Source organism: Cnephaeus nilssonii (assembly GCF_951640355.1).
Source record: "Cnephaeus nilssonii genome assembly, chromosome: 2".
Classification (NCBI taxonomy): domain Eukaryota; kingdom Metazoa; phylum Chordata; class Mammalia; order Chiroptera; family Vespertilionidae; genus Cnephaeus; species Cnephaeus nilssonii.
In genome coordinates this window covers 24,035,904-24,051,885 of record NC_137073.1, presented here as the reverse complement: position 1 = coordinate 24,051,885, position 15,982 = coordinate 24,035,904, and the positions used below count along the sequence as shown (strand labels likewise).

At 45.4% G+C, this 15,982-nt stretch overlaps 1 protein-coding gene across 2 annotated transcripts in view; it reads right to left on the bottom strand.

Annotated features, from left to right (window-relative positions):
* Positions 1-11,490: 11,490 nt before the first annotated feature.
* SHISA9 (shisa family member 9) overlaps positions 11,491-15,982 on the bottom strand; it is a gene marked incomplete at both ends in the record, with an annotated part of 276,735 nt that continues 272,243 nt past the window's right edge. For both annotated transcript variants that reach the window (XM_079788641.1, XM_079788642.1), the window contains one exon: positions 11,491-11,870. In XM_079788641.1, coding sequence (XP_079644767.1) covers positions 11,491-11,870 — 380 coding nt within the window. The remainder of the gene's footprint in view (positions 11,871-15,982) is intronic.

The following is a 15,982-nucleotide window of genomic DNA, read 5'->3' as shown; positions in this document are numbered from 1 at the left end:
ACCTGGACCAGGTGCGATGTGGGTGTACCTGCTCAGCGGCTGCCACGGCCATGGCTAAAGAAAAAACAATTGATCAAGAGGAAGTGAAGTGAGGCTCAAGAGATTCAGGAGGTGGGATGAGGAGCTCACGTGTTCTGTCAAATATTCTGCCTGTTTCTGTGAAAAGAGGTGGGAGCTTGAGGTGGTGCAACTTCACACACAAAGGCCATCATCTTTGATTCTGTGGACCCTCTTAGAGTTTCCCATCTGCTTTTCCATCTGTTGCTGCTAGGAATTCTGCAGGAAAATGGGCCAGGGGTGAAGAGCCCTATTGTGCAGACAACAAAAGATGCTCGGACCTTCCACGACTCAGGCAGGGTATTGGGGGGAAAGCCACACACACGTGTCTTGAAGGTATTTTCAGTGATCCACCAACTCCCTGGTATGGTTCTTAAAATGCTGGTTTCAGAGCCTGCTGGAGAGACTGCATGATATTCTGGTCTGAGTCGCCAGAGTTCCCTTCTCACTGCAGCAGCTACCCACGACTCCACAATGAAATGGCCACTGGGTTCCAACCCACAGAGCCTGCTTCCAGGGCCCTGGGTTTAGATCTTTCTCAAACCCAAAGCAAATCACCCCCTAGACTCTTGGAATGAAAAAAAAAAAAGAGTTGATTATTATTATAGGATCACCGAGTGGGTGCCATTTCAAGGCTGACACACTGGGGGCGGGGGGTGGGGGAAGGGAGGAGGAATCTAAAATATTTAAAGGCAGAGTTCTTGGCCAAGAGGACCCCAGCAGTCCTGAAAGATCACAGCCTCTATATCATAGGCTGAGGAAAACAAAGTCCCAGATCACACATTAGTCCCAAAGCTAGAATGGAAACCAGGAATTTCCTGACGCCGATCCCAGTGCACTTGGGCATCCACATGCCGCAGAGCAATCAGCCATATATTTCATCTGTCCTTCCTCAGGACACAGTTGCCCCTGTGATCCCCACACTCCACCCTATCCTGGCCCCTAAGCTGGTTTGAGGTACCGGGTGGCTTTATATTGTCTCTAAGTCACCTTTGGTCACACCTGAGGGACTGGGATGAATTTAATTTCTCAGGACTTCATAGACTCCACAGCCTTCTGAAGGACCCTCGGCAAACACCAGTGGGAGGCAGGAAATGGACAGGGCAGAAGGCTGGATATTGTCCTGTTGATGTGAAAATGAGGACTGTGGTGAGGGTAGGAGGATGCACAACAGAAAAATGTAGAGAGCAAGTGCAGGAGGAAGGAAGTGAAGCGGAAGGAAGGAGAGGAAAAACAACCAGTGTCAAAAACAAGACATAGATAGAGAGGGAGACAGAGAAAGAGGGGATGTACAAGAAAGGACATGCAGTCTGTAATTTATACGTCTGCCTCCTCCACTTGATGCCAACGCCTTGGAAGGCAGGACTGGTGTCTGATTCATTTCAGTGTACCAATGCTTAGCCCCGAGCCTGACATATAGCAGCTGCTCAGTATATATTTGTCAAATAAATCCGTGAACAGAAAGATCTCTTTGTAGAACAAGCCTACAAAAGAAGTGTATCGTTATTCCTATTTTATAAATGAGAAAATTTAAGTCAGAGAGGCTAAAACAGTTATTCACAATGACACTGGCTATAAAAGGTGGGGGGGGGGGGCTGAGATTTTGTCTTAAACCAGGCTGACCCCAAAGCTAGGCCCCTATGCCTCCCATTAGCCACATTTGGAAAGGTTAAGTTCTCCAAGGAAAACCTCCTCTTATTGATTGGGCTAGTTGAGCCAGGACTAATGGCCCCCAGAAGTCAGAAAAAGGCATTGGCATTTTACCCAGATATCCTCATATATCTTTCTGTTTTTATGCACCTCTTCCAGATCCCGTGTGTCCAGGATTCAAAATACCAGCACCTGACAGCTTTGCAGGTCTTCCCTAAGACTATTGACATTTCCCTCACATGCAGGGAGCCAGAGTTCTTGGGGGTTCCCATCTCTTTAGCTAATGATTGGCGGCTGTGTGAGAATGAAAGCCCCACTTCCTTGCTCGGGGTAGGTGCAGATTCTAAGGTCTAGTGCACACCAGAGCTACTTTCTGTGGGACACCGCCTGAAATCGTACCCTTGTTTGCCTTCTTCTCCATCTATCTAATTCCCACCATTCCCTTACCAGTTTCTCCTCGCACAAGGATCCTTCTTGGGGTCCCAGCATAAACAAAGGCAAAAACCAAGCTAGCTCATTATCCTGCTTTCAATAAGTATAAATCAATGAAAGCAAATGCTTCACATTGATAACTCCAATTTATTAAACATTCACCATGATTAGCTGTCTTACACACCTTATCTTAAAAGCTCAAGCAACATTGCAAGGTAGGTTTGATTGTGTCCATTCTAGAGCTGAGAAAACCTAGGCTCTGAAAAAAAAAGCTCATTAATGTCCTCAAGGCCACATAGCTAGAAGTGCTAGGGAGGGGACTTGAATCCAAGACTAGGTGGCATCAAGGCTTTCCTCTACCCAGGATGACTCTCTATGGGACTAGTTTATCTGTAGAGGGCCACCTGGGAAGACACATGGGCATTTTCCTTAATTATAGTCAACTGAACTCAGGGCGTAGGCCGAGTCACGCCCTGGGAACATGCTTCCCCAATCATAGCAGCCCAGGTGTCGGCAGGGGCGGGACTAGATATGTAAATCTAGACCTTTAAAATAAACGCCCTGCGTGGCTTGGGTCGTTGTAGTTGCAGCCTCTCCATCAGAGAGGAAAGATGGCGTCCCACCCAGCCCCAGCTTCATGAATCTATTTCTGTCTCTTGGTCTCTTTCTTTCTTTAATTTCTTAATCCCCAGCTCCTCCACTCAGCAACCGGACCAGTACCTTTTCCGTGATGACGTGGAAAAGAGAGAAATACTACTACATTTATCCACTTATCTATCTTCCATCTGCCTTTGTTTTTGGTGAGGGAGGGAGGAATCCCTGTATCCCCAAGGCACAGGACAATGCCTGGCACATAGTTATTTGTTGAACAAATAACTAAATGAGATGTTTTGAGAAAAAACAAACACAGAAGTGTCTCTAAATTTTCTCCAAAGTTCTATTGGCTCAGTTTGAGGAAGTATTAAATATCCATGAGGCAGATTCCCATGGCAAATAATGAAACCCAGGATAGAGGCTTTAAGACCCACATGGTGTTAATTTTTGTTACCCTAAATCTGGAGACTCAACTGACACCCAACTTGTAGAGTTCCTGTACATCCAGCTCAACTGCCTTTGACAAGTGGGCAGCAAAACCAAAAAACAAAATTACAGCATCAAAAGTAGCTTCCAATTACCAAAAATAAGGCACCTGTGCATTATAAATTGCCTTTTCAGACTCTTCTCATTTTGTATCTTTAAGATGAAGACAATGAAATGTTCTATTTGGATGCAGAGATTTTTTTTTTTTTTAATGAGGTGTCCTTTTCCCTGACTGCTAAGGCTCAGTTGGTTGAGTATCATCCCCTAAGGTCAGGGTTCAATTCCAAGTCAGGGCACATGCTTGGGTTTCAGGCTCCATCCCAGTAGGGGGCATGGAGGAGGCAACCAAACTGCATTTCTCTCTCCCCCTCTCCCTTTCTCTCTCTCTCTCTCAATTCAATAAAAACATCATTTTTAAAAAATGAGGTGCCCTTTTATAATGTTTTAAAATGAGGCATTATAAGATTTGACTCTAACTGAAACAAACCTCTGAACTTGCAAAGAGGAAAAATTTAAGATGTGACAAAATTATTTCTAGCAACCATGACATTTCTTGAGGTGAAGTGTTTTCTTTGAACTGTACAACACAGCACGAGTTGGGATTTGGGATCTGACAAGAAAACAAGTGAGATGCCAGGCTGACGACGCAGCCATTCTTCTCCTGCAGAGGTGTGGCCTCCATAACTGGATCCAGATTGCACCAGCTACTTCGAGAGGGCTAAGTGGGATGCTGGCAATGGTGGAACCAGAGTCAAAGCCAGGTTTGCCTTCCCACTGCAGCACTTGCTCTGTGACCTTAAGTAAGTCATTTGGTTCTTAGTTTTCTTATCGAGTAAATGGGCTTTCTAACCCTTTCAGACTTGTTGGGAGGATTAAAGACCAGGTATGAAATTTTCTTAACACAAAGGAGAAGTTTAAAGATTAGTTAAGATGATAGTGATGATGATGAGGGCAACAGGAGACCTGACATTTATTGTTTTTTATGTGCCAGACACTGTTCAAAATGTGTCATCTGTTGTATTTGTTAAGGACATTTTAACTACTCTAACAGATAAACCCTAAAAATCTCAGGGATTAATACAGCATAACATCATTTCTCAGGCACAATAAGTCCAGTTAGTGTTGGGAGTGGTCTAGCGAGGAAAGTCATTGTTCCACAAAATCATTCAAAGGCTGAGCCAACCAAGGCTCGGCCAGCTTCAATGTGTGGTTTCCAAGGTTGCCCTGGGCATTGGCATCTATCCGGCAGGTGGGGGAGAGGCTTGGGAGGATTGTGCTGGAGGTTTTCATGAACCAGGTCTGAAAGTGGCCTACATAGTTTCCACTCATATTGTCCAAAACCCAGCACATGCCCCCCATCCACATGCAAGAGGAAGGGGCTGGGAAGCAAGGCAGAGCTCACATTTTGTCTTTGTCGGGCAATCGCTTGTGCTGCTCATCCATTCCATAGTACATGCCTCACACAATAAAACGGAGGGGTGGGTGCTATTATTATCTGTGTTGTTGAAGATGGAGAAACCGAGGCACGGAAATGGTGGGGCTAAGATTTGATCCCAGGTAAGTTAGTTATGTGTCTGAAAGTGATAGCGATGTCAGAGCTGTGCTTAGACTCACTACCCACAAAACACATAACAGCTCCGATGTCTGTGCTGCAAGGGCCTTAGCTACCATCTGTGGCAGCAGCCTCTAACGTGACCCCAAATGACCCCCATCTTCTGGTCTTCACAGCCATAAGTAATCCTTTCCCCTTGAGCATCTTGCTTCTAACCAATAGAATATGGCCTCGTTGAGAGACTGTCACTTCTGTCATTAGATGAGAAGAGACTGTGACTTCCTTCTTGCCAGCAGACACTCTCTGGCTGTCTTAAATGAAGCAAGCTGCCATATTGGAGAAACTGAGGATGGCCTCTGGCCAACAGTCCCTGAGGACAGGAATTCTGCCAATAGCTACACGGGTGAGCTTGCAAGCAGATCTCTCCTGACTTGAGGCTTCAGAGGAGACTTGAACCCTGCCTGACACCTTGATTGCAGGTTCCTGAGAGACCCTTGGAGCATAGGACCTAGCTAAGGCATGCTCAGATTCCTGACCCCCCATAATAAATGTGTGTTGTAAGCTGCAAGGTTTTGGAGTAACTGCATAGTTAAGCAGCAATAGGTAACTGATAAACCATCTGAAACCAGGAATTCACAACTTATTTTATTACCATGGATCTTATTCATTATGATTTTATCCCCTATAGACCTCTAGATCTGAAAAATTCCCTCCCTCAAGAAAACCACACTGAGCAAGAATTTATTTTCTTTCCCATTTTTAACATTCACTTAAGCTGTATCCAAAGGGATCTGCAGTAAAATCAGATCTCTAACATGCTTGTAACATCACCAACAGCCAAAGCATTGGAAGAAATGGCATCACACCAAGTTCAGATACATCTTACCCCAAGCAAAGAAACTTGGTGTTGCTTCTAATCCCTTGCGCAGAGCCTGGGGTAGATGATGATTTCCAAATGAGGTTCGAAAATCTTGAAAATAATATTGTCTGGGAGCTATTTGGGGAGCTTCATGTAGACTGCTTTATATAATTCTCATAACAACCCTTTGATAGGTGCTACTATTGTGCCCTCTTAAATTCAGACATGGGTCCCTTGACTACAAAGTTCCTGCTCTTACCCAAAAGATCACACCGCCTCCTATGGGGTGGAAGTGACTCTCCCAAGGTCATACAAAATTAAGGCACACTCTCTGCTTGCCCTGGGGGTCACTTCTGGTCATTGTTTTCTGTCTACATCAGAAACACTCAAGCATTCTGAAATAAAGTCTGTTTTGTTGGAGAGCAGACTTGAAAGACAGAAACATCAAGTGAGGCAGCATCAGACCCATTCAATGCCTCCAGGTCAGTGACAGCCAGTAGATGTTGGATCAGGGAACGTGGCATGATGCAACACTTCACAGGTGTGGTCCAGGAGCCACTGCTTTGTGATGATAGGGTGTCTGTTACAAACACCGAATCCTGGGCCCCCATTCAGACCTACCTCATCTGCATCTCTGTGGGAGAAGCTTGAAAATCAGCATTTTTATCAAGTTTCCCATTGATTCACATGCTCATCCAAGTGAGAACTACTGGTATAGTAGTTAATATGAGCTCTACAGTTCAAACCCCAGTTCCACCACTTCCTTGTTAAATCACAATTCCTCAAGTTGTAGATAGATTTCCCAGCTCCAAAGCTAATAGTGCTACCTTATACATTGGTGAGGGTCAAATGTGACAATGCATGTAAAATCTTCAATAGTGTTTGGCACATAGTGGGAGCTACAAATATGCCTGATATGATTGTTGTGTATGAGTGGTAGCCATGCAGTGGCTGCACTATTGGATTTTTAGTATTTAAACCCAAACCCAACCCCAAGGCGAGATTCTCCTGCATCCTGAGGGCTGTGATGTGTACTGATCAGCGAATGACTCCACCCCTGGACAGTTTCCAAGTACCGGAGGAGCATCCCCTGCCATCCATGCTTCTCTGATAACCAGAATTATGCCCCAGAGAGACAGCCCGCCCATGGGATCTCCTCTGGGAGACACCAAGTGACCATCTGGCCAATGAAGGGTCTACAAATCCCAGTGAAAGAACACTCCCTCTGACTACAGACTGCGGTCCACTATCCCCTTTGCTCGACATTGACAACTTCTCTAAGTATCTGGTGAGGGGAAGCTTCATTCCCAGGAGACCTCAAAACTCTGGCTTTGAGCAGCCCCTGTGAGCTCCTGGCTCCATCCGTTGGGTCTTTAGGACTTCAGTACACAATGTCTGATTTCCAGTTACTAGTAGATGCATATCTGTGCCTAAGGCTTTCTCCAATGGAAATGCCTCTGACTTGGAAATGTCTGAATATCAACACTCCCTGAAAGCAATGCTCAAATGCTGTCCAATGGGAGTCAGTGTGTTGACACCCATTTGGGTGCAATGATTTTGAATGTGTGACAATTCTACGCCTTTTCCCCAAAGTTCCCCTATTGCCTTACTCCAGTCAGTCACCGTGGTGGCCGGCATGATCAAGTAACCATTTTTGACTGCTTTCCTTTCTTTGTCTCACTTCCCCACCCATTACCAGCGTCCCCTTCCGCTTCTCAAATAAACTACTTGCCCTCACATCTGTGTCTCAGAATCCCTTTCCAGGGAACCATACCAAGGCAGGTTTCTGAAAATTTCAAACTTAGTGCTAACAGAAGCCAGGCAAGAAATCAAATTTAATAAGTAGGGGAAGATTCCAATCTCCCATCCTTTCAATATTTGTGGGTTTTACAACCCTGGTCACTGGTACAAACAGAAGTGCAAATCTTAGCAAGATTCTTGACCATTAAGGATACATTTAGTTATAAACAGGAGACGTAGCAATGGGACATTTTTTAAGGCAGAAAGTGAACTAGGAGACATGACACGGGTTCATTAGAAAGGCTTCAGACAGGAAAAGCCTGCTGGAAAATGTGTCTGAATTGCTCTTAACTAAAATGTTGCTTTCCCTGTAAAGGTTTCCCGTATGCTCCAAATATTAAAAATTTAGCTCTCTATACTAATAGTGGTACCCCCTGATGAAAATGCAGGTAAGGATATTGGACCCTAGAAAGATACATGACAAGCCCAACAGCATCACATATAATCAGTTTTATTGCCAGGTAAGAAATTCATATTAATATAGTGAATACATATGTTTACAAATAAACATTCTTAGAAAACAAACAAATGTTTTTTTTGTCTTCATTGTAGGAAGTGTTATTGGTATCATAAACTCTGCAGTTGTTGACGAGTATTAACACAGGTTTACTTGCAGAACATACGGTTACTAAAATATTCGCACATAAAATATGCTCCATTTGCACAAAAACCTGGGGGGTTAGATGGGGAGGCCAGGTGGAGCCCAAGGCGGATGGAGGCTGAGATGCTCTGGGAAGGCCAAGGGAGGGAAGACTCTGCTCCCACGGGGTTGGAAGTTGGAATGGCTAAAGGCAAGTAGAGGCTAGTGCCGGGCATGGGATGGGGAAGAAATAGTCTCTCTGCTTTATTCTGGGTTCTCTTCTATGTCTCCCTACTCTAGCTACTGGATCCTTGTTGATCCATGGCAGTCACAATTCCCGGGACACTCTCAGCATCATGAGGTCTGTTCACCCTCCCCAGAGGAGACCAAATACCCTTCCCTGGCCACACTCCCCTCCCCCCTCAGTTTGGTTCCTGAAGCCAATTGGAAGGTGACGAGACTATGAAGCATGGTTCTTCTTGGGTCGCCATCACAGCTACATCCTTTTGACCATGTCACAACCCTGCCACCCAAATTGTAGCTGCAGACCCCCAGCTAACAGAAGCCACCAGATGATGTTGACTTAGAAGAGAAGGAACATGGACAATAAATAAAATCCTGTAGATTTAGAGACCTAAAAAAGTCCTTAACCAGGGTTGGGGTAAAGGTGAGATGAAGTGAGTTGAAGGCAGAGAGCCAAGTTGAGCTAAGAGGGAGACTAGAATTACAGAACTTTTGAGCTGGAGGGAACCTCCCAGATAAGCCAGCCCAGTGCTTTCTGAAGCATGGGCTGTGTACCACTAGCATAAGCAAAATGATTTTAAGTAGTACATGGGCATGGCACTAATTAGCATTGAGTCACATAGGAAATGATTCCATTTGCATTTTTCTCAGTAGATCTGGTTACTTCAAGGAGAAAGTCTTCATTAGAGATTAGAGGCTGGTATATCTTTGACAATTCTTTAACATGTGCTAATCTTGTTTTAATTTTTAAAAAAAGGAGAGGGGGGAGAGGGAGAGATAGAGAAAGAAGGAGAGAGAGAGAGAGAGAGAGAGAGAGAGAGAGAGAGAGAGAGAGAGAGAGAGAGAGAAACACGCAAATACCAGGCTATAGGTTCAGACCCTTCCACAGCAATAGTATCTAGCTAGAACTTGACAATTGCGGTTTTGTTGCCTTTGTACTGATTTTTATACTTACTTTCTATTTAGGGTGACTGATACTGGTTTTCTATTTGTGATGAGGGCAGAAAGTGTTTCTTTTAAAAGTTAACCATATTAAAAGTGAATGGATTTAGATACAAATACTGTGAAGGTGAGACAGATACCAAAAGTGTGTTGCAGGTCTACAGGTAACTAAGTCAAGGAAACCAAGCCCAGTGGTGTTTCCTCTACTCTGGGGAGTGCTGGGGTCCCAGCAAAGAGGCTGAGAAAGTGGGCACTGAATCTGTCATGCCTGCTTCGTCCAGCACAGAGCCTCATTCTGAAAGGGGAATCTTACATAGTGGCTTCTGTGCACAATTTCCTTTTTTAAAAATGGCAGAGGTTTTGCTATTCCAAAACGTTTGAAAAGCTTGATCAGGCCTCAGTTCCTCATGTTTCAGGCCAAAGACTAAAGCCCAGATAGATAAAATGCATTGTCAATGTCCGCAGGTCAGCTGGGAGTGAGCAGGAGAAGGGCCACCTGGTCTGCCTGATTCTGTGGCATCAGAGGGAGAGGTGGGTGAGGCAGAGCGCTGGAGTTCAGCATCCCAGGAAGTACTCGGAGACTTGTTGGGACCATGTACAGCTTCTGACACAGGAACAGCTGGGGGCTCTCAAAGATCCCTGTTAATTAGCTAAGACCTAGACCTTTGGGGACTGGTTGAGAACGTCTCAGCTTAAAGACAAATCTCTTCTCTCTCAACAACCCTCTTTGGACTTCCATAAAACAAATAGAACCAGCACGAAAACTGCCTCTGTTGGGACATTGGCTGTGAGAACCAACCTGAAAACCACCTCAGGGAATTCTGGATGGGAGATGAACACCCTTAAATGTCTAGATAGGCGGTTTGCGGGTCCCTGGGAATTATGGGACTGGAAACGCTTGATAGGTTTGGGGAGCTAGAAAGTGGTAGAGCATGGGTTTTGGACAGGGTGGGAGATAGGGAGGTGTTGGTCTTTGGGTACCCCGGACACTGCTCAGCGCTCCCAGAGGGGGTGATGGGGTGGGCTCGCCAACAAAGGGAGGATGGAAACATCTTCTACCACTGCAGAAACACAGGAGGGAGGGAGGCTAAAAGAACACAGGTTGCACTTGGGAAATGAGACTGTCACTAAACGGTAACACACTGAAGGCACCACCCACGCGAATGACATTTTCAGTCCAAAGCAGTTGAAATTTGGTGGTGGCGGCGGCGGCAATGGGCTGAAGGGAGGGGAGCCGGGGACTGACGGTTAGTGGAGGCCTGGTTAGTGTGTCTCTGTCTGGTCTCAGAAGCCAGGGGGACATGCCAGAAACCGGCCACCTGGGTCCCCTTCTTGCCTCTCATTGACCTTTCAGCTGTGACTTTTCTTTTAATTGTTCTTGATGTCACTGTTGATTTCCTAAGTCTTGAAGATTTGGGATGAAAATGAGTTTGCTGTTCTTCTCTGTTTTGTAGTGGACTTATATTTCATTTTTCTCTTTATAAAGAAAAGTTATTTAATATTCTCCGGACCCTCTCCCTGCCATCAAAGCCCACCCCTCCCATTTCCATAGTCATGGTCTTAATGGGAGTCCTAAAATGTTCTCTCTTCCCCGTCACTGTTAGTGGGTTCCGGGTTAGTGGGTTTTGTGAGTTTGAAGGTTGTTTTTTTTGCTTCAGACGTGGATGATATGAAGAGAATTAGAAATAGAATGGTTGGGGTCCAGCTACTGTCTCACTTTCGTCAAAATGGTGTGTCCACACCACCACTTCTTAGGATTAGAAAATGCTTCTAATGTGCAGATTCCTCCCAAAGGACTCCTCTTTTCAAGTACACTCATCTCTGGTGTCCCCGCATTTTCTACCCGCCCTTCGCCCTGGCTCGTTCACCCAGAAATGGACAGCTCGTGGCCAATGGTGTATGTGCTCAAATGGACAATTTCTCTATATTGTGCTACTGTTATTTTTCACCAGGGATTTTAGTTTCAAGTTAGGAGGAAAAGAACAATTAGCCCCACGGTTTGGGCATGTTGAGTCGGCAACCTTGGGCCTGAGGCCGAAAGGGTGTGCCTCAGTTTCCCCTTTGCGGTACTGCTGGACGTCCATGCTTCATTTCTGCTCAGCTGCCCGCCAACACGTGTTAGGCATGACCCAGGACAAGCGTGATTCCGTGTCACCAGTGGGTTTCTGGTCGGTGGGTGCGGAGAGTGAGTGGTGGGTGGCTGTGTGGGGCGAGGCCAGGGAGCGTGAGGGCCGGGATATTTTTTGCCTCTCAGTTGAGTGTGGTCTCCAGGACGGAGCTCCGTGTGGCGCCCGCTCAGACAGTCACTTCTGTTTTGCTGTTGGTGATGAAGTAGGGCTGTGGGGGTGGGTAGTGCTGGGGGCGAGTTCCCAGGGGGTCGCTGGAGCCCGACTCGGCAGTGCCCAGCTTGCCCTTGCTGCCGTAAGCCTGCCGCCGGAGAGAATGCTCGCCGGTGTCCCAGCCCTTGAAGTTGGTGTTGGAGTTGTAGGCCAGGGGGTGTGAGGATGTCTTGTTGGTGCGAGACTTCTGTCCGTTCTGCTTGGCGGGGCCGTGCTCGGGACTGAAGGGCCGCGGCTCATCCTCCACTCTCACGGGGTGCAGAGGGAGGTTCCCCTTGGCCGCCAGCTCGGCCAGGTGCCGGCGCTTGGAGTAGAAGTCGTCATTGGCCTTGTCGGCTGGAGCGTGGGGCAGGTGGACGGAGAAGGGCAGGAGAGAGTAGAGAGAGGGAGAGAGAGAGAGGAGAGAGAGAGACAGTTAGGGACTGGCAAGTCAACCCGAAAAAACGGCATCAAAGTGGGCCACAGTCCAAACGACACACACACCAGAAACTCCACCTGGAACAGACAGAAGGAGGACAGGGCCGTGTCCTTCTCACAGACAAGAGCAGGACCGAGGGGGTAGGGCACCCGACGGCACCTCTGGACCCCCTCAGATAAGCAATCCCCACCACACTTAACCCTAACGCTCTGTTACCTTGGTTTTCTTATAAAATGCAAGAGTTGTTTCTTCGTTATTGAAATCATGCATTCTCCGTAGAGAAAATATCGAACATGTGGAGAAATATTCGTGTCTATCCCCACACTCAAGAGAGTCCATATCAACACCTGAGTGTATCTTTTCCTGGTCTTCTCAATAGACAGAATTATTGGGGAATTTTTATTGGTGTGTTTGCTTTTAGCAGTCAAGCAGACCTGTGTTCAAATCCCAACTCTGCCAACTACTAACAGTGTAACTATGGCTAAATGACTTAACTTTTATTATAATCAGTTTCTGCATAAGGCACGTATTCACAATAAAAAAGTATATTCAATAGTATTGTTTGGAGGGTTAAATGATACAATGTGTGTAAAATGCTTAGATATTAGCCACCACCATTATCATCATTATCATTGTAAATAACTGATTTCTTAGGTAATATTCTATCAAGCATCCACCCCCCCATTGTTATAAACTAGTAATAAGCATATTTTAATGCCAAAGGAATATTTTATTGAATGCAACTATTAAAAATTAATCAATGCCCCTGTTGATGAACATTCAATTGTGCCAATATTTTGCTAATAAAGATAAAGCTGAGATGAGAATCTTCTGGATTAAAGCTCTCTTTGCACTTAGAATTTTGAATTTAGCATGATGTTAAAAATATTTTCTTAATCTACATCAGAAGATGGCAAACTGCAGCCCATGGACCAAATCCAGCCGCCGCCTATTTTGGAAAATAAAGTTTTACTGGAACACAGCCACTCCTATTCATGTTCCCGTGCCTGTGGCGGTTTTGCTCTGCAGTGCTAGATTCGAGTACATGTGACCCAGACTGCCTGGCCCACAGCCTGGAATATTTACTATCCGGCCCTGAAATGAATTACCTGAAGTGAAATTACTTTTAAAGAGTGTGAACATTATTAAGGCCCTTGATATATATTGCCTACTGTGCTACAAAAGAGTTATATCAATTTCCACTCCATTTCACCACACTCTCCAGCAATGATTTCTTCCCCTCTTCTCTCTTTTATTTTTTTACTGTTTCTTTCTTCTTTGTTTCTTTGTCTCTTTCTCTCTTCCTTCTCTTCCTTTCTCCTTTTTTCTTCTTTTCTCTTCCTTTCTTTATTCCTTTCCTTCCTTTCTTCCCTCTTTCCTCCTTTCCTCTCTCTCTCTCTCTCTCTCTCTCTCTCTCTCTCTCTTTCTCTCTTTTTCTCTCTCTCATTCACTTTCTCTCTTCCTTTCCCTATTTATGTATTTGATAAATTTGTGTTACCTCTTTTTATTTTCTCTTACAATTATTTCCTTATAAGATCCTCTACACTTCTTCAATTAATGTCTTATCAATACACCTTTAAATGTACATCTCTTGGGAGATTAGAAATATTTGCTGCTCTTTCTTCCACACTCACAACATCCCATTTTATTACACACATGAATTTATTTAAATTCATGGGGCCCACCCCAGTTCCATGTTTCTTATCTCTTTTGATCCTTTCAACAACCCTGATTTTAACCCCTGCTTGATGGATTATGAACTGTCGATCTCAGTCATGTAAAATGATTTAATGAAGGTTACCCATAGCTAGTGGATGAGCCAGGGTAGAACCTAACTCCAATAGACATCATATGATGCTTCTGAAAGGCCCTGGAGGGAAAGCTTTGGTTTCAGAGCTGAGTGAGCAAAAATGCATTCCACTTGCCCCTCTGCACCCATGGTAGACATCACTCATTCATCACAGGGCTCTTTCCTGGAAAGTGTGGCCTCCACCCAGACTCCTTCTCAACACGACGCCTCAGGAAGGCACATGTTGACTTTCCAGGCTTACTATAGTTTAAGTTGGGTTTCTGTTCCTGTCAATGTAAATAACCCTGACAGACACAATCTTTCAAGAGAAAGTCCTCCTTTCCATAAATCCTAGAGCTGTAAGAAGATACAGCATTCAGAGCCAAAAGGAACCTGCGAGTCTGCTACTGAAGATGCTACAAGCACATGCACATTCACGAAATGCCATGCATTGCTTAAAACGGCATGAGTGAGATTAGATCTCCATCTTTCTGCCTTCCAGAGGAAAGTTCTAGGTTTCCAATGCCATGAGTTTCCCATAGACGGATGCTCTGATATCCACCCTGAACTTCAAAGTTCACATATCCAGTGACATCCAGGACAGACTCACTGGCATCTCCCACTCCAGGTGGCCCAGCCTGAACCCATCAACATTACTTGGATCTGTTCTTCAGGCTCGTCCTTCTCTCTGGCATAGAAACACCAACTCAAGCCACAAACATGGCGCTGTTGCTGACTCAACCCTCCTCTTCTCCCCCAGCTCAACTGCTGAACCCCCAAGTCCTTCTAGCCTTGCCTAACAAATACTTCTCTAACCTATCCCATTCCCCTCACTTTGAATATTGCTCCACTTCCTGCCTCAGGTTTCACCTCCCCGGGCGCATTCTCCACACTGCAATCAAAGGCATATTTCTAAAATCCAAAACCAACCGCATCGCTCATTACCAAAACCTCTTCGAGCAATTTGCTCATCATTTAGTCATGCATCAAGTAGGTGTGGGGCCTGCACTGGATACGGGAAATATAAGGCAGACTGGGAAACACACTTGGTCCTTGCCCTCATAGGGAAGGACAGATAGTGACCAAATAGTCCCACAAATTGCATAAAAGTTACATATGGTTTTATGATAAGTGCCATGAAGAATATCTGGTCTTAGGAGTACGATGAAGTTGTTGAGTTGGTCTGAGAACCAGATGTTGGAGCTTAGCTGTCCCACCCCTTCATTTATGTAAGACTCTGTTATTTGTCTTCCAGACTTAGCCAAGGTGTTGCCTCCTGATTCCCTGAGGCTCCCTAAGGCACCGCAGCTCTATCATAGCACTGTCCATGCTGCTTTATAGGTTTCCATTTTCACATCCGTGTCCTCCCACTAGACCAGGAGTGCTACGATAGCGGGGGGCCCTATATTTCCATCTGTACAAGTCAGTGGCTCTCACCCTTGGCAGGCCATGGGAATCCCATGAGGGAGCTTTTAAAGATTTCAGATTCGTGGGCCCATCCCCCAAACAATTTAATCAGAATCTCTGAAGGTCTGGCTCAGACATAGATTTTTTTTTAAGTCCCACCCCCCGGTGATTCTAATGTGCAGGCAGAGTTGAGAATCTCAGGCTGAGCCCCGGCATCTAGCACAGTGCCAGCGCATAGATTTTCACAAAGAACTAAAAGGCAGTGAACCCCCCATCTCCCTCCTGTTATCCCAACTGCCTCTTAGGTCAGGTACCCCTCCCTTCTAGGAAGTCTGACCAGGTCAGATCCCACCTTTGGAGGCTCTGGTCCATAACACGGATCATGCCTGCCATTTCACACTTCTTTATGCAGTTCATTTTATATGCTGTCAATTTTATGCTGTCAATTTTCAATGCAAACACTTTCTAAATGAACAAAAATGGGCTTGTAGTTTCCAAATCCCTTCAACTTTCTTTTCCTTTTAACGATATACCACAGGCATTTCCCACTAGAGTTCCAAGAAGGCCAGGTCTGATTTTTGCTTATCATTGCATAGGCCATGTCCAGCCTCGTTCCCAGCATATATTATATACTCCATAAATAAATAATCAGTGAATGAATGTATGAGCAAAATAACATAACAGAATAGAGAATACCAGGGCAGTTATTGGAGTGGATACTCCTTTCCCCTCTCCTTCTAGTGGGCGGTGTCTTAATGAAAGCCTCACTCGTGGTCATTGTGCCCCCAGGCATGATCCACAATCATTCATTCCCACGTTTCCCTTTGCAGACAA